General features: G+C 35.8%; 2 protein-coding genes across 6 annotated transcripts in view; one reads left to right on the forward strand and one right to left on the reverse strand.

Moving 5' to 3' along the window:
* Nucleotides 1-13,609, reverse strand: part of INVS (inversin) — a 112,227-nt gene extending 98,618 nt beyond the window's left edge. The window contains exons 1-3 of one of the 5 annotated variants that reach the window (XM_016162576.2): nucleotides 13,410-13,609; nucleotides 11,666-11,781; nucleotides 10,647-10,776 (exon numbers count right to left, since the gene is read on the reverse strand). In XM_016162576.2, coding sequence (XP_016018062.2) covers nucleotides 10,647-10,752 — 106 coding nt within the window. In that variant the 5' untranslated portion in view covers nucleotides 10,753-10,776; nucleotides 11,666-11,781; nucleotides 13,410-13,609. Of the gene's footprint in view, nucleotides 1-10,646; nucleotides 10,777-11,665; nucleotides 11,782-13,075; nucleotides 13,387-13,409 lie in introns of those variants that run through there. The other 4 variants (XM_016162574.2, XM_036238793.1, XM_016162575.2 and 1 more) reach the window with 4 other exon arrangements.
* A 177-nt stretch (nucleotides 13,610-13,786) lies between these two features.
* The window catches only part of ERP44 (endoplasmic reticulum protein 44), a 67,555-nt gene continuing 53,905 nt past the window's right edge, over nucleotides 13,787-27,436 (forward strand). Inside the window, exon 1 of the mRNA XM_016162586.2 lies at nucleotides 13,787-14,038. Coding sequence (XP_016018072.1) covers nucleotides 13,982-14,038 — 57 coding nt within the window. The 5' untranslated portion in view covers nucleotides 13,787-13,981. The remainder of the gene's footprint in view (nucleotides 14,039-27,436) is intronic.

Here is a 27,436-nt window from a genome sequence, read left to right on the forward strand (position 1 = left end):
ACAATACTAAATGTGTATGTACCAAAACACAAAGCTGCAAAACACACGCAGCAGAAACTGATAGAATCGTAAGAAATACTTGAAAATTTCACAATTATAGTTGGTAACTTCAACACCACTCTTTCAATAATTGCTTGAGCCACTAAAATGAAAATCAGCAGGGATAGAGAATAACTGAATATCACCATAAAACAGCAGAATATAACTGATATTTACTGAACATCTCACCCAGCAACAGCCATATACAGTCTTTTAAAACACCCATGGGACATTCACCAAAATAGACCATATGTTGGGTCATAAAATAAACGAACAATTTTAAAGAAGTAAAGTCATACAAAGTATGCTCTCTGAAATAATGTAATTAAACTAGAAATCAATAACAGAAAGATAATGGAAAAATCACTGAATATTTGGAGATTAACACATAGATAATCCATAGGTCTGTGAGAAAATCTCAAGGGAAATTAAAAAACAGTTAAATAAATGAAAATAAAAATACTGTTCCTACTCTATACATGAGGAGGGCTTAGAAGGAAATAGATAACACTGAATACTTGTATAAAAATAGAAGTTTCAAATCAATGATTTATGCTTCTTACTTAGGACACTAACAAAAGCAGAGCAAATTTGACCCCAAAGGAAGGACATAATAAAGATAAGAGCAGAGATCAATGAAATTAAAATGGGAAAAACACTAGAGAAAAATCAATGATGCTAAAAGTTGGTTCTTGGACAACATCAGTAAAATTGATACATCTCTGATCAGTTGAACTTAAAAACAAGTATACAGACATTTATAATATCAGGAATGAAAGTGGGAATATCACCACAGAGCCTGCAGTCTTTAAAGGAAAAATAAGAGATTATAAACAATAAACAATTTCATGCCCATAAATTCATAATTTAAGTGAAATGGCAAAATAAATAGATATGCAGATCAATAATACAGAATTGAGAGTACAGAAATAGACCTATATCTGATCAACTGATTTTTGGCAAAGGTGCAAAGGCACACAAATGCATAGTCTTTTATATAAATGATGCTGGAAAAATTAGAATCCATATACAAAGTCAAAGAAAAAAACAAACAAACTCAAAACTCTTAACCTATACTTTTCACCATAACAAAAATTATCTCAAAATCAATCATAAATTTAAATGTAAAACCTCCAGAACTACATAAAAGTTTTAAAAACAAACAAAAATGAAAAATCTCTGTAACCTTGGGTTAGGTAAAGATTTCTTAGATATGAAACCAAAGAACAAGCCACTAAAAAACTGATAAATTGGATTTTATCCAAATTAAAAACTCTGTTTGAAAGACACTGTTAAGAAAATAAAAAGACAAGACACAAATTGGGAGGAAATATTTTCAAAACATGTATCTTATAGAGTCTTTTTATCCATAATAAAGACTTCTTACAAGTGGATAATAAAAAGACAGATAATGAAATTAAAGGATGGTCCAAAAGTCTGAATAGACATTTCACCAAATAAGCATATGAAAAAATGCTCAACATCATTAATACACAGGAAAATGCAAACTCAGACCACAAATCTATTAAAATGGCTAAAACAACAAAACCAAAAACAAGCCTGACAATACCAAATGCCGGTGAGGATGTTAAAAAAAAAAAAAAAAAAAAACTAGAACTCTCAGACATCACTGATAGGAATACAAAATGGGCCACTATGGAAAACTGCCAGTATCTTATTAAATATACACTTACTACATGGCCCAATAATTTCTCTTCTAGATGCTTATCCAGGGGAAACAGAAGCATGAAAACTTATGTTCACATAAAAACCTGTATGTGGATGTTTTTGGAAATTCTATTTATAATTGCTAAAAACTAGAAACATCTCAGTTGTCCCTGAAACGGAGAACAAAAGAGTCTATAGTTCATCCATACAATAGAATATTGTTTGGCAATAAAAAGAAATAAATTAGGGATTCATTCAACGAAAGGGGAAAAAATTTCAATGCAATATGCTAAGTTAAGAACTCAGTCTTAAAAAGTACACATATTGTATGATTCACTTACAAGGCATTCTGGAAAAGGTAAAACTATAGGGATTAAAAATGGAGCAGCGGTTACCAGGGGCTGAGATGCAGGGAGGCATAAAGGGACATGGGAATTCTTGGATATGATGGAACTGTTCAATATCTTGTGGTGGTGGTGATTACATAACTATGTATTTGTTAAAATTAAATAACTGTACATTATAATGGCGAAATCTGCAGTATTTAATGTATTATACCTCAACAAACTTAACAAGAATAACAACAACAAAAAATATTATAGCTACTTATATCACAGACAATGATCAGGGTAGACTATACTAGCTGAGGGTAATCATATATGTGTTGAGCATGAGGGAAGCCAGTTACTTCCAAGATGTTTTGACATGAACCCTGCTAACAGGAGAGGAAAACCGGCCAAATGAAATATTTCCTTTGGAGAAATGTTAAATGAAGAAAGAGAAGGTGTTACACTTCTATCTGAGCTGTTTTGTGCCTGAAACTAAATTACAGTTTAGTTCTAAATATTTCAATATACATTTAAATCTCAGGTATATTGGGACCCAGAAATGCTTTATAGCTTTTCAAATAACTCACCGCTAATCCATGTTTCCATGTATCCTGGTAATAAAGCAAGAAAGGTCATTGCTCTTAAAATTTAAAAGAGCCTTACAAACATATTCAAATTGTGTATAACTTCTGGAGGAGGCAGGTTTTCTTTTTCAAAATCTTGGTTTTGAAGATGGAGGCAAGTTTTACAGTTGATTCAACATATGTGATAATAGAAGCCCCTGTGCAAAAGTCTTGTGAGTGGTAAAACAGTGCTAGGTATCATTCTCTCCATAAGGGACCCTGTTATTTAATCCTGAAGATTCCAGAGATTTTATCACTGCATTTATAGATAAAGACTCATTTAAACCCAAACTCATGTAAAGAACTGAAATGTATTATAAATAGAGAATGTTTCTTTTATCGTTTGAGCCCTTCTGGAGCCAGAATGATACTTACAGAGAATATGCTTTAACAAGGCTAGTCTCTAGTTGTCTTTCATTATTAAACAACTCTCTACCAGCATCTTATTTGTTCATGCTAAGCAAAAAGTAATACCTGGTATTAGCAAGATGACGGTAATTCGCATTATAATTTTCCCCTAGAGTGTGATTCCTCCTAGGAAGCTTTAGTAAGGGAAAGGATTTAGGAACTGTGGTCACAGAACAAATGCTGGGAAATGGAGGCAATCACCACACACTGTGATAATCCTAACTGATTAGACCTCTCAGGCCCAAAGTGAAGTCAGTACCATGGGGTTAATGGGTAACTCCATCTTCTAGGACACAGAACTTTAGAACAATTGTTATGCTTTTCCCAAGTCTGCTGTAACACACAGGGAAACTTCAACCTTCTCTTCAATACCTGACATACTTTGTTTTTTGTATAATTGGTATTTATACTTCCCAACAGAGAAGATTTAGTTGGGTTAGGTCACCACCATTCAATATGTTGTGCCTATAAGGAAAAATGTGTGTATTTGAGGAAATTGAAGGCATGTATCCCCTAGAAATGATTAGAAAAAGCAGCATTCGGCCTCCCTTCGGTTCTGTTAGAGGTGCTGTAGGGAGACAGTGGCTTTATGGCTAGTTTCTCAGTAATGAGGATCCTATCAAGTTCTGAACTTCCTGGCTAACTGAGAGAGGCCTTTATCTACCTACCCTACCCTGCTTCTTAGTTTCCTCAATTCTAAAATTCGGCCATACCTATCCAGCCTACACATTAACCTATTTTGATGCTCCGGTGTAACGATTTATTGTTAGGAAGGGTTTGGTAACCACATGTGCAGGTATAGGACTTACGATGTAAACTAATATTCACTGGATGGCAGTGCACTTAAATTAGCATTCCTATCAGGAACAGCTAATAAAGAAAGCAGCTGGCTAGTGTGCTGCGTTGTTTTAATTATTCCGGCAACTGTAGAGATAGCCTCTAATCCATGACCAATTGGTGCTTGCTTAACTGGAGCTGGCGTTCTGCATATGCTCAGCCTGAGCGTAGCTCAGAAAACTAAGCCGGAACCAGGACTGGAAAACCATTGCCCTACTGCATTCAGTTAAAGGTTAGTTGAAGCAGAAGAGTCTGTATGGTTAATGGACTGGTATGTGTGAAAATCAGGGTTCCAACTCTAGCAGTTATAGGAAATGACTGTCCCTTGTAGTGACCACTGTGCTAGTCTACACAATAGCTATGGCATCATACTCTCCAACACAAGCAAATCCAGCATTGATATTGATATCTCTATTGATATCTTATTTGCTTGTTCTGAAATGTTACCTTTGTGTGGCATCAATGATGCATTTCCTCTGCTTTCACCCACTTCTTATGTCACTTCTTTCGTCACATTCTTGGGAAGGCATTTATGGTCATTTAAAAAATATTTGCTTAGTGTTATAAAGTCAACATGTGAACAATGGAAAGAACATAGAGTTCGTAATCAAAAGATTTGGTTTAGCTCTCAACTTTGCAGTTCTTAGCTTTGCAACTGAATTTCTTAACATTTAAATCTCAGTATCTTAACATATAAAATAAAAATAATAATAACATGGAACATATATTTTGAGGGAACTTGAGATTTTATAAAAATATTTTTACATACTCCCTCATAATTGTTGTGGAATCATAAAATATTATTTACACTTATTGCTATTTTGAAATTACCAAAATTTTTAGATCTGTCATTAGATTTTGCTACTTAATGTGTGAATAAAAAGTGATTGCAGGTATACTGCTATATCATAATTTGAAAATACTTTAATAACCGTATTTCGATGTAGCTGATTTTCTTTGGATTCCTATATATTATATTTAAGCTCTTAAAAACACATTTTTGAGGAGAGGTCTATAAGCTTTACCAGATTGCCAAAAGGACCTGTAGCACAAAAAAAGTTAAGAAAATTCCAATCTAGATAACCATTAAGTTCACTGGTCAAGGTTTAGACCTAATCAGCTTTCTTTTCTCTCTTTCTCTATACATTCATACATATGAATATGCTTATGTATGCAGAAATAGCCTCATAGTTATTATTTAAAAGCTCAGGCTTTGGAATCTAACTTCCAGGCATCAATTTTAGTTCTGCTACTAATTAGAGAAGTAACTTAATCTCTATGCCTCAGGTTCCTCATGAATGAAATGAGAATAGTAGTACCCCAAACCCTTTGTAGTATTTTACTACTGAATGAGTTATTGAGTTGCTAAACATTTAATACAGTGCCTAGCACATATAATTTAAATTTATAAATGCTGGCTAATTTTATTACTATTATTATTATGAATGCATATACATGTTAAGTATACTGATACACGCATATGTATTTTAAGAAAGCATTTATAAAACACTTAGTGACACTAACATTCAAGGTCATGGTAGAGGTAAAGGAGGAGGTATCCTGAAATGATGCCACTACTGTACAACTTACGAGCCTTGCCATACCTAACTACTGTGTTTGGGGGATGTCGTAAACAAAGAGGGAACATGAGTCATAGAGACCTATACTTGCTCAGAACATGTATAGGAGAACAAAAGTTATGGGAGAAACAGAATGGTGCTGCCTGGTCATTCAACCAGTGCCAGTAACCCCAAACACCATTAGCAGTAATGACAATATCAACGATTACACACTATGCATATTTATGAACAATTTAGTTTGGCTTTTACAAAAAAAAAAAAAAATCGTATTTTGTTGTTGCTGCATTTAGTGCATTTTCATTTTAAAACATTTCTACAACTATGTAAGACTTGATTATTTTACCGGAAGTCCAATCTGACATAAAGATAATAATAATAAGGCCCTATTTATTGTCTACTATGTGTCAGGTGTCATGGTGGATTTTCTAAAAGATATAATCAGCATGTAATATATTGGTTTTAGGTGTAGAACATGACTTGCTATTTGTACATACTGCCAAATGATTACAGTAAGTCTAGTTAACATCCATGACCATATTGTTACCATTTTTTTTCTTGCGATGTGAACTTTTAATATCTACTTTCTTAGCAACTTTCAAATATACAATACAGTAATATTAACGATAGTCATACTAGATGTTTTAGAGTCATTATCTAATTCTCACATAAGCAGAGTATGATAATCTATACTTTGCAGACGAGGAAACTGAGCTTCAAAAAGATTATGTGGCTTAGCCAAGGTAATACAGTAATAAATGATAAAGCCAGAACTGAAAATTCAGGTTTATCTGACTCGAAACTCCATATTCTTTCTAGTAATTACATTACATTGTACAGTATTGAAATGAATCTATGAAATTCTATTATCAACTGTATATCTGATATTCAAATTATTTAGGTTTGATATTAAGAGAAAAGCTACATATCTATAAATGATAACCATAACATATAAGAATTTTACTATGTTTATGTTTTCAGGGCCCAAGACTGAGCCCTAATTCATTTGAATCTAAGATGTAATGAATTATATTAAAACATTAATCCACTGTATTAGGTTTAACACTAAAAATTGCTGCTAAAATTATGTCTTGCTCAGGGAAACCTTCTTTAATCCTCCACCAGGACAATGGGCAGCACAGAAAGTGTTCGATTTTAATTAGTTGTGTATGTAGAAAGACATGCTCATCTGTTTCCATGGAGTCAAACACATCACTGACATACTTCTCCATGGAAACAGAGAAAGGAAAATAGAAAATGCTAAAGTGAATGAATTCACTGAGCAGTTGGTGAGCAAGATTCAAGAAAAATATAATTCATCTGTAGTACTATGTTACTAGTTTAGAAAAGAGAAACGTGTTACATAAAAGAATATATAAGATACACTGAAATTAAGTAAGTTATTTTAGTAGGACTATACAAATATTGGGAAATATCACAGAGCAAAGATATTACTGTTTTTGCACAAAAGATACAACAACAGAGATCTTAAAAGATGAGCAGTGTTACAGCTCAAAGTCAGTAATGAGACAAGATGATAAAAAACATAAGGAACCAATTTATAAATATTTTTATCATCTTTATACTGGTTTCACATCATTTTGTTTTTAAGGATTTTTTCGGAAGGGATATAATATTATAGGAATATTTCAAATTTATTATATAATGTATTGGTTAATTAGTATAATTAAGCCTATATAAGTGTTTTTAATTTACAACATACTACACATTCTGTTTCCTTTGAAGGTCATACTTTTAATTAAAATAATAAAGAATTCACATTATAAGATATTTTCTCTTAGGTATCCTGACTTAAAAAAAATATTTCCCATTGAAATTTAGTCCTCACCTGCCTCTCAATTCAGTTCAACTTGATTTCCATTTAATCCTGGCCCTCAAGATGATTACGGACTTCTTCAAAGGAAAGACACTTAAAAGAATGTAATATTTATTTATTCATTTAACAAATATTTCTCATGTGTGTACCGTATGCCAAGTATTGTGTTGGATTTTGTGGATATAGTGATGAATTATACAGACATTGTCTATACTCATGGAGGCTACTGGATTACAGAAGAGAGACATTAAAATAGTAATGTATATAAATATACAGTTATAATCTGAGACAAGTTATTATGAAAGAAAACTACAGAGTTCCAATAGAGAACACAATGAACAAGTTTCACTAAGATTGGATGGTTAGCACAGGCCTTTTCGAAGAAGCGAATGGAACGCTGAGATCTGAAGGATGAGTAAGAGTTAGTCAGATAAAAAATAGGGAGAATGATATTTCAGGCAAAATCCCCGAGATGGAAAAGGGCTTGGCAGGTTTGAGAAACTGAAAGAAAGCAAGTTTTTCTTGGAAGGGAGTGGTGAAAAGTGAGGTTGGAGAGGGGAAGGTATAGGTACACTTCTAAAGTTTATTCCAAATACGATGAGAAGCAATTGAAGAGTTTAGTGCAAGAAAATGACAAAACTGTATACACAACTTTCAGTACAAGTAAACATGGAACATTTAGTAAAAACATTTCATAGAAGCAGAATGAAACTCTAGTGTTTAAGATCTATACCTAGATGGTAAAACTATACCGTCATTACTACCATAAAAGTCAAGGTAGACAACTATTCCAAGGGGCAGGGAAGGATGCATTAAGGGCTCCTGGGGGAACAATGTTGTCTCTTGACCTAGTGGTGGTTACATGAATGTTTGCTTCATATTTATTTGATAAACTGTACATGTAAGTCGTATATATCTTTTTATAGGAATATTTCAAAATAAAGAGGTATGCTTTGTTCTCTTTTAATAAAAGAGAGTAGACTGAAGTAAAGTAGTGGGGACAATGGGTACAGATAGCTCAAGAAGCTTGGTTTTGGTGATAGAGTGATAATTAGCCCCATATCCATTCACTGATTTTTTCTTTTTATGCTTTGAGTACCCTGAGCTTAAGCTGGGCATGGCGCCGTACAGGGAGAGACTTTTTTTTCAGTCTCTTTTATCCTGGGTGTGGCTCTGTGTTTAAGTCCAGTGCATCTCCTAAGTGACAAACTGCTTTCCTGCACTCTCTTCCTGATGGCTGGGCTATGACTACAGTGTAAGTATCTGCCTTTGACCCAGAGATGGCAGCCACATGTTGAGAATGGCAGAGCCATGCCCTAGCAGCATCTCTGGATTTTGTGAAGCAGAGATGTCTGTCCACCATAGGCTGCCTACTTACCTTTGTACTATTTTGTGAATGAGATATACTGTTACCTTATTTAAGTCACTGTTATAGCAGTTTAGCCTGTGCACTGATACATTTAGGAAGGAAAGTTGAGAAATATGGCAATACCTAGAGGGGGATGAAAGAGATTTGTAAGTAATAGAGACAACAGAGCATGTTTAAATGTTGATGGGTAGAATATTGAATAGAAGAAAAGGTTGAAGATGTAGTAATCAGAGATTTAAAAAAATGGAGTAAGGTCCCTGAGAAGACAGGAGGGATAGAATGAATACAGAGCATGTGTAGAAAAATGACCTTTGACAGAAAAGGATATTTGCTCTGTTTTAGCAGAAAGAGAGAAGATGGGTGCAGAAGTAGGTTGATTTGCAGATATCGTGCTGAAAGATGTGTTCCTATTTAAGGTTTTCATTTTCTGTAGGAAGTATAAAGCGTTAGGTGAGAATGGAGAGAGGGAGAATTGGCAGTGAGAGGTTCGGTAGAGTGAGAAGGTATGAAACACTTATTATGTGAAAATGTGTTCTGAGCAGAAAGTACTGAGTGTCTTCTGGAAGTGGGTAATCATTAATTTAGGGTGCTACCAATTGTCCATACAGGTTAAATTGTCCAGGGGTTGGAAGAGAAGATGGACTAGGTCCATCCAGAACTGGGGCTTGCAACAGCCAGATGCAACAGAAAGTGAGGAGAAAAGATAATTTTTCCAAGAGAACTAGATTAGTAATAAGATTATGGAATCAGGACTGAATAGGGGAGAAGGTAAAGACAGGAGACTCATAGTTTAAACTGGAGAAGTTAATGGATTACGGAAGTCTCAGTGAAAAACTATTGAAAAAGTATTGTTTTCATTAGCAAGTGAACTGGAATTGAAGGAGTTTCATTGGATGGTGCAATGTGTGAATGAATGATTCAGAGGTACTCAAGATGTCAAATCCCAGGGAGTAACTGTGAATGTAGGAAGCTGAGGCGAGGCTGAAGCATCATGTGATAACATCTCTGATAAAGAAATCTTCACAGCATATGGTGTAACGATTCTGTCTTTGAAGATAAGTAGGAGTTTGTTTAGAAGAGAAGAGAGTAAGAGGGGAGAAGGTAGAAAAGACGAGAGGAAACAGATGTATACATAAAAGACAAAAGTTCACCTCACACTGGGGAATAGAATGCCTAGCCAGAGGTTAGGGTGTATGGGTAGAAATTCCTGAAGAAACTGCAAAGGTAAGATGAAAATAAATTCTGAAGGAACAGGTATGAAAGCTCAAGTAGTGTGGACTTTTTTAAAGCTCAAGTTGTCAGTCATGATGTCACCAGACATTGGTGTGTAAAATGATCATAGATAAAACACTTTTATTTATTTTCTTTGGGACTAATGACTTGTTCACTGGTGAATTTGTGGGTTTTACAACTCTGGGAAATTCTTATCCATTGTACCCTTGAGTTCTGTTTTTCTCTTATTCACTTCGTTCTCCCTTTCTAGAACTTCTGTAATGGACCTATCTCTCTATATGTATGATAGGTAGAACATTGACTCAATTTCAATCAATTGAATCAATGATAGGAAAAACATTGACTCAATTTTAAATCATTAAAATTTAAATTATTTGTAAACTATAGTACTTTCAGTATATAGTAAATGTTAAAGATAATTATTTACTATGTCATTCTAGATCTCTGTTATTATAAAGATGAAATAATTCTCTTGGCATCTTAGAGTACATATCCAGGTTCAATTCCAAATACATAGATATTTCTCAAGTACTTTTCACCTAATTCTAATCCATATTTTTAAGTGTCAGGACTTAATTTCTTTCTTGTTCAAGTTCTGGAACAAAATGTAAATGATATATTTTTATTAAAATGTGTAAGTACAGTGCAAATTAAAACTAAGGTTAACAAACTTCTTTAGGACAAAGAGTTATTTTTAAAGTTTCTGTATTTACAGGGACTGCTTACCTACAATGAGCCTGTGAAGAGCTCCCTTATCTCCATTAATAGCAGCAGCATGAACTTGAGATGTTAATGAGGAACCAGTAAAGAATAAGTTCTCTGATCTGTTCATAGTCTTCTTAACAACTGGAGCAACCTGAAATAATGATTTAAACCATGAGGAGACATTTCTGAAAGCTGTCTCATCAGTTCTAAATGGGTATATTATAAATATGATTTACTAGAACATGTGACTAGGATTAGAAAAATCTGCAGTCCTAGTCCTAGAATTGTTATAAAGTGGCAAATTAGGGGACTCTTGGTACAAACTGTGCATCTATAAAATAAGAGGGTTAGATACATCTAAGATTCCTTCTCAGGAGCTATCTGAGGAAAAAAAAAAAAAGGAGGCTTGATATTTAACCACATTGATTGCTAAGCTAATATAATTTAATTTGATTCCACATAATACTAAACCTTAGAATTAATATTGGGAATTAAGGAGATGACCAGGCCACAAAATAGGTATGATGTGAATTTAATTGTTAGGTCAGAATTAACTAGGTTTAAGAGCTAAATTAAAAAGTACCTAGTTCTCTTTTTCATGCAGACAAAAGGAGGAATTTTTATTTGTTCTCTCCATATGTCCATCAAGGAAACATGCCTAGCTCAAGATATGACCTTAGGATCCTACTTGGAATACTACATCATCAGGATTAACCATCTTTCATTAAGGGAAATGACTGGTATTCAGATATGATTTACTAGAACTGTCTAGAAATACATTATCTACATGGGAAAATAATGAGTTCTCTATCATAAGAGTATTTAAGCAAAAGCTGGATTCTGTCAGAAATGCAGCAAAAATTCAAGCACTTCATGAGAAGGAAAGAGGGGTAGTTCCATCAGTAATCTTAAACTTTCTTCCTAAACATAAGGTGTTACATCAAAGTTTCCAAGTTGAATGCCTACAAGGACCAAGGAAGTTAAAAAGTGTAAGAAACATAGGGAGTCATAGGGATCACGGCAAACTGGAACATACATATCTATCTAAAGAAAGCAACTATTAATTGGCTATGGTTAATAGCTGTCATAAGGGTAGGCAGGCCCTCTTCTGAGTTCACCAAAAAGCATCACTTCAATCTCCATGAGTCCCAAGAATCTGTAAGTTTTGTAAGATAAATTAATTGTTACTGATGAGCTAGTACTTGTTGAAACTGACAAGGATTTTTGATTCAAATGCTAAGAGTGAGAGTGTTTTCTTAATTTTGGTAAAGGTTAGTTCATGTCTTTATTTTATATGGGCACTGTAAGACACTTCTGTCATGTCTGAGTGTGTCCGTCATGTCAGAAAACCACTGTCTTATGAAGGATTATATTAAAGTGACTTGAAAGAATCTACAAAACAGAGGTGGATGTGGGAACACAGGAGAGGGGTAACTGTACTTATGCTCTAGGTCCCGTTCTATTAATAATAAGCAGCGTGCTCTTATGCTACCTCACCTCTGATTTTCTGTAAAATATGAAAATGCAAAAAGTAGACTATGTTAATTAATTCAAAAAGCTGAGTACCAACTATGTGCTAGGCATTGTTCTGAACTCTAATAAGTTAAAATGTCATTTTAGATTCTAAGTGATCAGTTTTAGGCCCATCTGAGTCATACACATACACAAACATGCCCAAAACTCTTCATACTCTTTGAAAACACACTAAAAATTAGATCTCAGTTATATCAAGTTATATACATTTCACCAACAGGTATGTGTATAGTTAGCGTTCAGTAAATGTTGAATGAAAAGTTACAGGCTGAGTATTAAGTCCTGAGGGTAAGTAGGATCAAAGTCTAATTTCTTGGAGTAATGTGTTCATATTCAGTGTCTGCTCAAACTCCCCATCTCTGTATCCTCTGTCAGAGAGGTAGATGAGTGGCATAGAGAAGAGCACTAGACTAGGAGACAGGAGACCTAATTAAAAGTCTTGGCTCTGCCCCTATCTAATTTCATCACCCTGGGAAAGTGATTCCCTAGAATCAAAACCACTTTAATTACAAAATGCCATAAAATGCAAAGGTATCATCACCATTACTAATTATAAAACAAGCCAGTGTTACAAATGTTCCAATAATTATAACTGTACAAAACTAGTGGTGCTGTAGTCACGAGCAAAGGAAGAGTAATTCTGATTAGGATTAAAGGTTTGGTTGCTTGGGAAGTTTTGAGACATTGACAGTTGAGATGGAAGGGGTTAAGTCCATTCCAGGCAGCAGCAAAGCTGGAGCAAAGGCGAGACATAGGGAAAACCACAAAAAGCAGAATGCCTCCTGGGTACTAAGTAGTGATTGTCCAGCTACCATTTGGGAAATCTGGACCTGGCTGGTATTTGTAGATGAGGCTCGAGAACTAACTGGGGCCAGATTAAGATCCTCAACTGCTTGGCTAATGAATGTTGTAAATACCTTGTGAGGAGATCCATGCATTATCAGCAATGACTCTCACACTTGAGCTTCTTCAGTTTACAACGTGCTTACCCATCCTACCCAGATCTACTCCTTACACGAACCCACAGAGACAATTAGGGATAAGTCAGTTACTTATTTAGCTGACGCCCTGAGAGATGGCTCCGACTTTTTAATGCAGTAAATTAGTGCAGAAAGAAGAGGCAGCAGGCAAGGTGGTCAGCGATGGAGGCTCGGGCCACAGCCCAGGTCAGGTGGGCCCTGAGTCTGAGGCAAGAGGCCAAGGCAGTGCAGATTGAACGGAGCCTCCCCAGCCAAGCCCCCTCCTACTCACCCTTGCCTCCTCCAGGACTCACGTCCTGGGGGCGACTCCAGGAGGCACGACCCCACACTGGGCCGCCCCTCCCGCCAGGACAGTACACTACATCTGGCTGGAACCCCGCCACCGCGCTGAAACTAACAGAGCCCCTCGGAAGGCCGCCCAAGACGCTCGACCGCACAGTCTCCCGGGAGTTGTAGTTCCCGCCCTCTGTAACACAGCGGTGCACCAGCTCACACCGCCCTTTTTACCCCACAGGGCCCCGCGCGCAAAGGACTCTGGACCGAGAGCCTTATGGGAAAGGCGTTCTGGATGCCAGATGAGATGTTCAGTAAGAATGGTGCAAGACTACATTTCCCGATGTACTCCGAGGTGGGCAGGACCCGGAAGTGAGGGTTGCGAGGCCTCTCTGGAAGTCGTCCGGGGTGCTCGCCGCTAGAGCTCCGGGTCGAGAGGACGAGGTGCTGCTGGCAGGGAGAATTCTCCACTGCCACCGGCTCCCGGAGCCCAGCCCTTTCCTAACCCAACCCGACACTGCCCAGTCCCAGCAGCCAACGCCTGCCCCTGCCGCGGATCCCAGCGTTACCATGAATCCTGCCGTCTTTCTATCCTTACCCGACCTGAGATGCTCCCTGCTGCTCCTGGTGAGTGAAGGAATGACATACCCTTCGACAGACACAGGGACGGCCTCCCGCCCTCACTGAGGGACAACATAGCTGCCCCTACTTTGCTTTCGAATCTTTTTCTCCGATGGCGAGGAGTGCACTCTCCCCTGCTGCCTTCATTCTCGGCATACATCTGTCCACTCTCTAGGCCTGGGGTCCCCGAGGCCTGAGAAAACACGGTCGGAAGTTGAGACCTGTAAACAAGGGAATTAGCCCTGGGAAAAGGATACGTGGGAGGGTCGCAGCGAGGAGCTCCCCTTTTCCTCGAAGTATGGTGCTGGTTTCAGATTCGAGAGCTCCTGGACCAGGTGGTAGCTTGAATCGAAAAAGACAGGCAATAGACCTACTTTCCCCTCTCACCCCCTCCTTTTGGAAAGTGTATGAGGCCGACAGGTGCTGGGGTCGTGTGAATCTCACTCTGGAGTCCTGAAACAGTGCCCGGGTAGGCAGAGTCCTCTGTTGTGGCTTGATGTGATTGGTTTGGAACCCGGAACTGTAGACTTGTGGTGTCCACCGAGGGGAATAAAGGTGGAGGCTGTTATTACCTGAAAACCTCGGCTCAAGGCCTCCCTCAATTTTTGTTACAACCCCTCCTCCCTACGCCCCCACCCTCAGTTTAAGCAGAGTTCTTCAGTGCTCCCGATTTGAGAATGACCAGATCTTTTGCATTCATATGTACTCATTCCTTAACTCCTTCACATGCTGAACTCCAGCCCATTTAGAAAGAAATCTTTCCCTTTTCCTCCAGAGTATATCTTGAGTGCACAACCCAAGTAATCCAGGCTGCAGGTCAAATTGAGGCAAAAGTGGAGGAGTACCTATAAGAAAAAATGACATACCTTTAATTGAGTTGTTACTATAATACAATATTTGAAAAAAGTTTAATTGTACTAGATTTTTAAAAAGCCAAATTCAAGATGGACGTTAAGTTAAAAGCATTTTCTTTACAGTTTAAAAAACATAATTAAGTGACTCAGAAGTAGTCATATAGCTAGTTTCCAGCAGCACTGGGACTTGAATGAGGTCTTTCAACTTGTGCTTATTTCACCGTATCACATTAAATTTTTAATATTTGTGTGTAGTTTCTCCCTTCTCCCCTTCTTCCCCTCCTCCCCCCTTCTCTCTGCTTTGCAAGTCATATTCAAAACCCATATACAGTACTCGGACCTTTTCAGAGGAAAAGCACTATAAAAAACTAAAGGGGATGTCAAAGTACTTTTGAGAACTGAAAGTTGTATATAAACGTGATATTATTAAGTGACAAAGGGTCATGTAGACACTTCTTATAATTATACAGCAATAGGTGACTTATATGTGGAGGAAAATATTCTATATAGAGCTCGTTCTTGGTAATTTCATTATACATTCTCTTCCTTTTAGAGTTCTGGGATAATACTCATTGTTATTAGACACCACTCTTTCTTAAAGGTTTCTATTTAATATCCTTTATCTTATCCATAAAATGGCCTGAAATATGTGTTGTCTGCCAGAAATTACTTTTAGGTTGCCAAAAAATACAAAGGGAAAAACTCTTAAGACATTAGAAAGAAAAGTTGAAACACTGAATAGGAAAACTACATCAGATGCAGTTTCCTAGAATTGGTAAGTTCGTTTGCAGAGCTAAGTTCAAGAAGGAGAAAGCATTTATTTTGAAATAACTCATGCTTTTTATAGAAAACCTACAAATCCTGTTAAATATAAAAAGGAATTTTTTTCTAATAATTCTAAAATGTAGTTAACATTTTGTATATTTATCTAAGTAAATGTAGAGGATTAGAAAGTTAGAATACATTTTAGAGAGTACCTATACAGATTAATGGGCTGGAAAATAAAGTCCAAGAAAAGATTTAATAAGCCAGAATTACAAGACAAGCTAGATTCAATTTGAACAGTGTTTACCAAAGTAGTTTTAATAATCATATACTAGTTAACTCATATTTATAAAACATCTGCCTAAACATAATTGGATTTACTTATCTAACCGGTAATTCTGTCTGAGTGATGGAACCTCCTTACTCAGTATCTTTCCTGTCTGAAAAAATATTCTTTATCTTCTCCAATGTACTTTCTTCCTCCTTCTTCACTTCCCCTCTCAGAGTTCACTTATTCCTTCCCACATGCAGCTATTGAATATTCAAGTTCTCACCTAGCTGAGGTCATCATTTTCCCTTAAATGGCCTACTCTAAAAAGCCATATATTCTCTTACTACAGTAATTTTTTTCAGGCAAACAATACCTCAGTCCTAAAGAATTAGATATATTCAGACTCAGTGGTGTTTATAAGATGGCAGTTGAAACATATAATCCTAAATTTCTGTAGGCAAGTAGTTTTCCCTGATCTCAAAGGCATTTTGGAACATATCGTATGCCTAACAATCCTTTTTGGGATGGGTAACTAAACACAAAAGCTCAATGTGATTATTTCCCTAGGGAAAAATTAAAAAAAATTATGAAACATGTATAAAAGGTACCCATACAATAATATTCACTGCAAATCTCCAAATATATCATCAGGTAACTTTTCTAGAATTACACTTCTTAGATCGTGTAATATCTCTGTTATTTAGGATTCCTGATACATTGTACCAGGTTGCTCTACTGAAAAGTTGTACCAACGTGTATTCCTGCCAACAGTGTATGAGTATGCTCACTTCCTCATATGCTCTTCAGTCAGTGGGTGTTTTTGTAATCTGTGCCAGTTTAGTAGACCAAAAATGGTAAATGATTTAAATTTACATTTCTTTGACTACAATCAAAGTTGAATATTTTTGCCCATTTATTAATCATTTATATTTCTCCATATGTATTATAAGTGTTCATGTTTTTTGATCATTTTTCAAAAAAATGTTTACTTTCACTTCTTCCAGTAATTCAGCATAGATATACTTACAACATTCAGCTTAAAAACAATACAAATGTTATTGCTTTGTCTATTCATTTATTGTCTAAGAGGTAGTGTAGTGCAAAGAATGCTGGACTGGATGTCAGGGCATTGATGTACAAGTTCTATGTCTTTTGTATGCTTACTACCTTAACTTTGGATAAATGACCTAACAAACTTTTAGTCTAGGAGATAGGCATATTAGATTTGATGATTCAGTGATTCTTCGTGTAGTCTGTCTTGATTTTTTAATCAAGGATATCCCTTTATCTCCCCTAATTAATAGACTTATTATTTGATTGTTTCCTTAAAATCTGCTAGCTTTACAACAAGTTGGAGGTCTTTGCCTCCTACCCTGTCATCCAGTATAAGGAATAGAATGCTTTCGTTGCAGGTATTGACCAATGCTGTGCTGTTTCATCTAACTAAAGTATTCAAAAAGAGTTTGACTTTTCACAGCATTTATTGATCTTTAGCCTTCCTTTCATTCCATAGAGAGGAACTATCTGTGGCCCAGGCTGCAAGAACTTTATTTCATTGCTATTATTCTTTCCTCCTGTCATTTGAATGCCAGTTTGCTATCTACTGTGAAAGAGAAAAAGATAATTGAGATTCATATCATGCTTCTAAGAAATTTATAATTTGGTGGGGAGAGAAGATGTGTGTGTAAATAATTAGAATTTCTAAAAGAAATTGATAGATGCCCTTAAGGTATTGTAGAAGTGGGTTATAGATCTTGCTACACAGAAGTGTGGTTGTGATCCTAGGCATCTGGATCACCTGGAAGTCTCTAGTGTCTTCACCTCTAGGCCTACTTAGTCAGAATCTGCACTTTTACAATGTACCCAGCTGATTCATATGTGCCCATTAAAATAGGAGAAGAACAGTTGTACATGTTTGAAAGAGACATTACGTACATCCCAATGGGAGAATCATTCTTGAAGAAAGATGAGTGTAGGGCCTTGAAGGGTTAAATTGATGGGTTAAATTTCAGTCCTGAATTGAATGAATAAAAGGTGTTCAATCACTTAATGAATCTTTAACATGAATGTTTGTTTTTCTGTTGTGGTTTTTCTGTTGTTATTGTTTGTTTTCCTTTTTTTAAGAAGTCTTGTGTCTGGCTTGCTGACATGGCCAGATGTTAGAATCGGCCCTAAAGAAGCGAGCAAATCCTTTGGCCAGTTTCCATTAGAACTGCTTATTATTACCGTAGCCAAAATAAAGATCTTGGTCTTAGTGGATTCTCACCAGCATTCCAATTACTCCATTCAAGAAGAAAGGGGGAAATGCTGCTTTGGAGAAGTCTCTTGTGTAAGGCCATGGATCTTAGGTCTTGGTTCTGTCCTTGAGAAGACAAATCAAATTCTAACTGCCCTGATTCTCTTGGTGATACTGTAGTCACGATCTCTATGGTTCCTCCAGCCCCGCGATTTTCTCATTTATGTAGAATTTTTAACATTATATTTTAATGTATCTAATTTTAGTCATCTGAGTTTGTAGATATGAACATTACTAATATAATAAAAGCAATGAAAAGAAGAAAGAAGCCATTTCAAAAAAATTCTAGTAGCATTTGAGTTATGGAAAACTGTTGAGTGAATAGTAGATTATCAGAGTCTAGTAGTGGGACCTTTGGTAATTGGATTTGAGAGATTTTAGAAAAAGGATTTTAGGAATCAGAAGAATTTTTGATCCTGGTAAAAAGGAATTGGAATCCTTTTTTATTTATATGGGACTCTACCGTTAGTGTCTTGCTAAGTTCAGTAGGTAGAAAGGAATATAAGAACCATGAGTGGACCGCATATAGTTATAATGACTAAAGTTGTCTAGAGTTGTGTTGTAAATTTAAATTTATAAAATTAAATTGTAAATGTATTGAAATTAAATGTAAAATTTCATTCCTCAGTTACAGGAGCCACATTTTCAGTGCTCAGTAGTCACATGTGGCTAGTGGCTGTGGTATTGAACAACACAGTTTATGGAACTTTTCTATCACTCTCTATCATTTTCTGTCATGCAGAGAGTGCCATTGAATAGTGCTATTTTAGAGCTTTACTCTTAACTCTGTCTTTAGAAAGCGAGACAAAGGTGGTAAAGAATGAGGAAAATGCCTCAAGCGTTTCAATGCTTGATCGTACATATTGCCTGTCCAAGGGACATCAGTAACCTGGAAACTGTCAGTAGTCTTATCAGTGAGCACAGATATGGCTTTTGGTTGTCTGAAAGCAAATTCAGGGAGGCACCAGGGAATACGAGTTAAAATTAGAAAATGAAAGTTTGAGCATTAGTATTGATTTTTCTACAAGGTCACTTAGGGCAAGTCACATTCCTTCTTGAGGCTTATTTTTTTAAAAATTGGGATTAAATAGAATATTTTGGAAGCGTAATGGACATTCAAATGGAATAGAACTGTGACTTTGATTTGAGGACCTGCAGTTTGTCTCTGCGATAAAATCCTTTTTGAGGGCAACATTTTTAGAAATGATACTTTAGAAGAAAATTCATTGAATAAGAACATACCTCTACTTTAGTTAGTAAAATTACCTGTAAAAATATGATCTGTTGTTATGGTTTGTCTCAGATCAGGATACCCTTGCCAGGAGCTTACTCTTCTAATTTGGTAAACCCATAAGTGAATATGCATCTCTTTCTCCCTGCTTTAAAATGGCCAGAAGTTATATGAGCTCATGAAGACAGATGAATATTTAAAACAGTTTTCTAAGAAATTTGAGCCAACTTTAAAATGTAAAGAATGATTTATTGATAAAGATTATGAATAAGTCTATAAAATAAAATACTGAACAAAGTTAAATTTTTCAGTCCTTTGGACAAGATATTCTCAAGTAGCAGTTCCATGCCTGCTACTTTACTGTTTTATTGTATTTGAAGTTTTAGTAAATGGAGAAATGCCAACTTCTAGAAAATTACTGACACAGCACTGAAGTCTATCTCTTTGAGGAAAGAACAGTTTCAAGTGTGATTTAGGGTTATCCTGAGAGAAGAAATTTAGACATTCTGAATTCCTTTCACTTTTATTACTGTGATTCTGGCCCAACTGCAATAAAAATCTCTGCTAGCTGGTAACAAGCTCACACTTCTATAGTGAGCTCACATTCTGAAAGAACTAAAGAATAAAGAGCTACTTAGTCAAAGTAATTTCTTAGAAAACAGCTACTCAGGTCAACTCATTCCTCAAGCTTTCTAGATAGCATCAGTTTTTACTGTAAGAATGGATACCAGTTCTCGTGGAAAGTGTTGTGATACGCTCACAGTTAAGAGTTCTAGTGTTGTAAAATACTTGGTTCTTCACTTAATCTTTGGATTTACAGTTTCAGAGACCTTAATTTTGCTTCAAAACTGAAAAAAAAAAGACATGCTACATTTTAAAGCATGTTTTACATGTTTAATTTATTTAATTGTGCCTGTACTCTGTTCTTAGGGTATCTTCCAGAAGTAATGTGAAGTATTTTCCCGTTGATGATACTTGAAAGTCTGTCAACTAAAGAGAAAACTTCCAGGAGAATATTTACTTTCGGAGTCACATTTGGGCTCAACTCTTGCATCTGCCACTTTTTACCTTTGTCATCTTGCCCATTAACTTCCGAAAAATAATGCAAATATATCTGACTCATAGGATGGAGTTAATTGCATGCTTCTGTGATTTTTGGAATTAAAAAATGGTAAAAAAGTATCACAATTTCTTATTCTTAGATCTTATTTTCTAGTACAATACCTAATGCAGATTGAGTGCTCACTAATAATTTTGTTAAGTGTATGGAAAAAAGTAAAGGTAGAGCTAAGGTAAGGAGCATCAGGAATGCACAGTTGTGGTTTGTAAGCATCACCAAGTAGGTAATCCTTGAAGGCGAGGGAGTTTAATTATTTGAATTTCTTGAGGGAGAGATGCCTTCCAGGCAGGGGCATTAGCCAGTGCAAAGTCCCTAATGTGGGACCGTCCCAGGCATATTCAAGGAATAGCAAGGAGGGCATTGTGGTTGTCATACTGTGAATAAATTGCAGCATATTAGAAGAATAAGTCATGTAGATAAAACATATGTTTTGTAAAACTATTCTTACTATGTACATTCTTTTCTGATACTTTATTTTCTATTATTTGCTTTATTTTATTTTTTTAAAAATTGCCAATCTGACCCAATAAGGTAGAACTTCCTCACAAGGTTGGTAGTATTGATCTCCTTAGCCCTTGGCTGAGGTGCCACTGCTGGGAGTAGCTTTAACTATTGATCCCAGGGTGCCCCCAATATGCTAAATTAAAAATATTGTCTGTGTGTGACGGGATGGCTCACAACCTGTAGTGATAATAACTTAAAATGTTAAAAGATTTTCTGATATATTTTTTGGTTCCTGAAAGAAGTATACTTTCATGGTACAGAAAATCATAATGAAGAAAAAAGTGCATACCCCAGCCCCTGATGACATTTTAGTGTACCTTCAAACAGCATGGGGGTTAGGAGTACCAACCCTCCACACAGCTGACGGTCCGTGCATAGCTTTTGACTACCCCAAAACTTAACTGTTAATAGCCTACTGTTGACTGGAAGCCTTACTGATGACAAATTAACACATATTTCATATGTTATTTGTATTATGTACTGTATTCTTACAATAAAGAGAAAATGTTATTAAAAAGTATAGAGAAAATACATTTATAGTGCTATATATATTTATTGGGGGACAGGGGAACGGGTATTAGTGTACCCACGCAGTTCAAATCCGTGTTGTTCAAGGTCAACCAAATAGCCTTCCATTTTTATTTTGTATATTTGAAAGGATTTTTAATAGTAACATGTACATTTTGAACGGGGTAGGGTTGGGCCCTTGCTCTTGTTTGATCCTGACTTAGAGTGGGAGACCACTGGTTGCATGGGAATATAGGAGGAGAAGATGCCCATGTACGTAGGTGTACTTGTACGCATATAACTTGGAAATGATACCTGGCTTGACCACTTAACTTGAAAGTTATTTAACCTTTCTGAACTTCCATTTTCTCACCTATCAAATGGGGATAAAGACCTCTTCTGCAGAGTTCTGGGAAGACAAAAATGAGACTTTTTGTGAATGTGTCCATGGTACACTGTAGGCACCTAAACTTTTCTGGTTTCTGCCACATATTAGGTGCTCAACTAATATTGTTTAGATGAGGAAATCAGTGAGTGAATGAATGAATCATTTCCCCTTTTTTGTAATTTCAAATTGTTCATCCAGTGATATTAAGGTTGTATGCACTGAAGTAATGAGCTGGCATGACTCGTTTCCAGCGCCTGTGGTCTTCTAATGCTGACAGTTGCACCATCATTATCATACTAACAAAAGCAGCGTAACCATGTGACTTTTGAGCAAATGAGTTATCTGCCTAGCTCTGTTTTATAACTCTGTTTTAGTTTGGTACTGAAATTCAGTATAAATAATGAAAATTTATGGAAACAGTTGTCTTTTGTTGTATAGGCTATTGATTTTAGAATTAAAAGAGACCTGAATTTGAACCCTGTTCAGTCACTAGTTTGGACAAGTCACTTAGTCTGTTTGAGTCTTATCATTTAACTAATATTTGCACTTACTGCAACGTTTCATTTTCCTCATTTATAAAACATGGATAATTCCTGCTTCAGCTTCAGGGTTGCTGTGAGGATGTAAAAGATAATATATATGTTTGTAAACAGTACATGCAAATTGTTACATTGAAATATTTTCACGTGGCTTCAAGCATATGTTTGTTACTTGGATTCTTTCCCCAGAAGCCTAGGTATGCAGTGTATATCCCTATCAGGGAGACTTGCTGCATTATAGAAACAGTTCTGGAGTCAGAATTTCCAGGATAACTGACAATACTAGAAGGTAGAGTGACTTCAAAGCCAGAAAGTCCTGGTTCATTCCTGGCTCTACCTCTTTATAGCTGTGTGATATTAAGCAAATTTCCTTATCTTTCTGACCCTCAAATTTTCTACTTTAAAAGAGAATAATTATTTTACAAGGTTATAAAGTTAAGATATATGTACTTTGCATTGTCTAGCATATACGACATATTTTTGTTTTGTAATGTAATAAAATAGAGAAGGAAATCTTGTCAAATAAATGGAAGCATCATTACGAAATAGAGAAAGTACGTTGGAGGATGATGGTTCTGTGCTTGCTCTACCTTTTTAACCCTCTGAAATGAATAAATGGATGAAGCTTTTTACTTTAAAAGTCTGATTCTAAATATTAGTGGTTTCTTAAAGTGCTTATTAACTTGTCTCTTTCCCCTGATAACTTATGACATAGTCTTATTAAAATAGTGACAAATGCTACTATGATTTATAGAAATAAAATCTACCTTGATATGCATTTCTGCTTTTAATACGAAAACAAATAAATTCCTGTAAGTAGTATAAATGAAAGTGGGGAAACATACTTTATGCTCTGCTGCTTGAAAGGTATCATTTGCTCCATGTAGAAAAGCATCATTTCTATTACTTCATACATTCAAAACCATTCAAAAAATGTGTCTGTGACTGTTGTAATTGACTAGATATATGGAAAATGCTGACAATTCTTCAGAAATATATAATCTTACTCAAGTTGAAGTTATTAGTAAGGGAAGAGATTATCACAGCAGATTTTGGGGCAAAAATAAAAATGCTATTTGTGTAAGTGTGGAAAATTCCAAATCACTTTTTATACAGTTTCATTTGTCCTTATAAGCCTAACTTACATATACCATAGCTATCCCTTAAATATTGCTTCCAGTGAGGTGTGACATTATTTACACATAGCATGCATAATATCTGCTTTTAGCTAGTTTTGGCCATTAAGCTAATCTGTTCATAGGTTTGCTGAAAACTAAGAATATAACAAATCTTTTTGAATTTAGATACAGTGATGAAGATATTTGATAAGAACCTATTGGCATAATGTCTTTTTGTTCAGTGTCATTTCATTATAAAGTTGATAAGATGCCATAGGAACTTAACTCTGGCTTACATCAGTTAGCCTGTAGTAAAATTGGTTTCATTATATTGCGATTCCCTTAAAGTCACAGAACCTACCGACAACTAAGTTAATAAATGTCCCTGAATATTGTGAAGATGGGATAGAAGATATTTTCTTAGTGGCCTAAAATGTACTTTTTTTTTTTTAGGTTGTTTAAGTGGTTTTTAGTTTAGGGAGGAAAGAAAAGTATCTTCAGGGTACAATTTCTTATAAGAGAAATACATGATTTGTATTATCAAATTTTATTAACCTGTTGTTAGGACTGGGGTAATTCATACCAGTTAAGTTTTTTGCAGGTAAATAAAGCCAGTACCCATTCAAACAAGCCAAATGAGTGTGTGAGTGTAACAGTATTTTTTTTTTTTTTGGTTGGAAATCATTCAAAAATATAGAGAAGCATTTCTCTTTATTTAGCTTCTGAAATAATGTTTGTTAATGCCCTAGTTCGTAAGTTTAGAGTGATACATCATACAAAAGGTGACTAATTTTACCTGTTGGCGGCAGGCAGAGTCCATGTGATTTTGTTTGATTTGCATGCATGGAAACTTTAAGTTTGTAGATTGAAAGTTTTTAATTAGAGGAGCTGGTATTTGCCTTACTGGAGCCTACCAAACATGATTTAACTTTTAAAAAATGATTGTGATATGTTCCAAGGGTAACAGTAGCCGCTTAATTGTGAATTATACTACCCTTTGGAAAGTCTTATGCTCATAACTCTTATAAGCATTTGATACTGTTATCTACCCCATTTCTCCTTAAATGCTGTTCTCCCTGCTTTTATGCTCCAGTAGTTTGTTCTCTGTTTCTGTCTTTCCTCCTTGGTTGGGGAAAGGGAAAAGGCCTACTTTTAAGAGACAGAAGACAGAAAGGAGGTAAATGTGGATATTCTCTAATGCTGCCTAAGAGCTGAGCTGCTTTCCTCCCTTCCCATCATCACATCTTATCATTCAGTCATTTTAACTCACAGCTTTAACTATTGCCTCTCTAAAGATGGAAGTAGCTTGGGAGTCTATTAGTGCTTTGGTTAGTGCCTTGGGCTCAGTTACTTTTTTTAGTGCTTTAGCCCTGGGTATGAAAAGTAGTCAAATGCCATTTCCAAACTCTTCATGCTATTTGGTTGGAAGTACCTTATCTCTGTCAGCTGTTTTTTCATCGATTGGACGAGACATATTAACTAGTGAAATTGAAGAAGGTCAGTGACTACACAAATTCTTTCTCCAAAGTGGTCATTCCTGTTGTGGTTCTGCCAGTCACCTAGGTTTATAACTTTGGCTTGTTGAGCTTTTCAACCCTTAAGTTTGTCATCATGACCTTTGTGTCTTCTGATCTCTTCCACCCCAGTCTAGGCCCTTGTTTCCCTTCCCTGTATTACCATTGTCCTCTCTTAGCTGTATAGTCTTATCTCTCCCCAGTCTCTACCAAGAGATATAGAACACTAATCTTCCTTAAATCTTGAAGTCTTTGTGCTCTTCCCTTACTGAGAAATTACCTTTTGCTTTTTATTTTCTGCTACAGTAGATGTCAACCTCTCTATCCGGCTTACTCTTACTCTTCTAACACTTTGGATTTTTTCTTTAACAATCTGGCCCCAGCCTAACCTAATTTTATCTTCTATTACTGTACTACGTGAACTTCCATAGCCAGGCTTTGCTATTTACTTCATCCACAGAAACTAACTACTCTGCCCTTCTAACCTATACAGTACTCTGTCTTTTTTCTGCCTCTTCTCTAATTTTTCCAGTATGCTTCTGTAAGCCTTACAGTACTTGAGTTATATATCTTGTGTGCTAACTTTTCATGCATGGTTGTGATGCTCTTGAAGGACAGAATGTGCTTTTGAATTCCCTGCAGGCCCTACCTGCCTGGTTCAGCGATTCTATCCTCATAATTCTCAACTGAGGACTTCCATGAGCTTGTAGAAGAGTAGGTGGATATGTTCTTGGTTAGCTGTACATGACAGGATTGTGATGAATGTGTAAAATGGAAAAGTGAGCAGATGTTCGGTCTGGTAAGGTCAAACTTTCTAGTGGGGCTACTTTACAGTGGTTTGGTTTGTCCCGTAAACTCTCCATCATCACAAGTGTTCAGTTAGAGGCTAAATGGCCATTCTGTGAGGGATGCTGTCAAGAAGAGTCCTCCGTGAGGTGGGAGAATATTGTACAATTAGATAAACTTAAGCTTTGTAATTCTAAATAACTACTATTTTGACCTAATAGAGGCCACAGAAGCTGATGAGAATTGAGGGATTGACTGAGGTAATGATGTGTTAAATAATAATATTGATAATTTATAGCTGAGCAATCTTTATAGTTTATGGTCCTACATTTCAATGCTGTCCTATATTTTGTTGAAAACAAAATTTAAAATTATAAAATATATTTTTGTTGCCTTCACATTTGATCATTTATTTGATTACTGGGAGAGTTCCATTTAGATGACTGTCTAGCATCTAGCCTACAGTCTCATTATTTGAAATTTTACTGTTTTGAATTACTGAAAACAAAGTGTTCATTGGAACCACTGCATTCATTTCACTTACTGATAAATAGAAAAATTATCCTCATCCCACAACAATAGAGAATGTGAACTTTGGCTGATTGAGACTTGTTTTTTTCTCCTGTTTTAAATATAATAGTGAGTACTATATTTTTGGTATTCACACTATTAATTTGATTGTGAATTGATTTGTCACTTTTTTACTTGCTAATTTGTCCTAAAGCAGGCCAAGAATTCTTTTAAGTCTTTTTGGGAATAGAATTCTTACTAGAATTCTTGCTGTAGGATGAATTACATCTTTTTTTTTTTTCCTATTTAAAAGTGATTCCTTTCATTGTAATAATTTGAGCGCTAGTCCTCAAGCAAAGATTTTAGAAGATGTCTTCTGTTCTAACTGCAGATCATATCATTCAAGGAATTGGTTCATTGAAGCTACCAGATTTGTGGGTATAAAGTTGTTCATAGTATTCTTCGATTATTCTTTTATTGTCCGTTGAATCTATAGTGATTTCCCTTCTTTCATTTCCGATATTATTAATTCCTAATTGTGCCAATGCTTGTTACTTCTTTCTTTTCCTCTATCTCATGACAGCTAAGAAAAGGGAGACAGAATGCACCAGGGACATAGATTCCTAAATTTGAATTTCCTTTTAACAAACCAAGGTCATTCCCTCATTACTTTTTAGTAGAAGTGCTTAGAAAGCTAAACGACTACATGGTAGTGATGGAGGTCATGAAGTAATGACCAATAATATATGTGAAAGCTTGGAGACTGTCACTGGGGGGATTTTAGACCAAATGAGGGAAAGACAAATCCATCTGCTTTACAAAGTTAGTTAAAACTATCTGGCATATGGGGCAACATTGAAGATTCTTTCCTCTGATGACCACTTAATTAGGATAGGTGACTCTGCAAGTCTGGACTTTTCAAGGACTACTTCTGATTGGCATTTAAAATTGGTTTGGGTAGAAGTCATAGTACAGTTACGAAGATAAAGATTTTGGAAGTA

This window comes from Rousettus aegyptiacus, unplaced genomic scaffold (assembly GCF_014176215.1).
Source record: "Rousettus aegyptiacus isolate mRouAeg1 unplaced genomic scaffold, mRouAeg1.p scaffold_m13_p_3, whole genome shotgun sequence".
Lineage (NCBI taxonomy): Eukaryota > Metazoa > Chordata > Mammalia > Chiroptera > Pteropodidae > Rousettus > Rousettus aegyptiacus.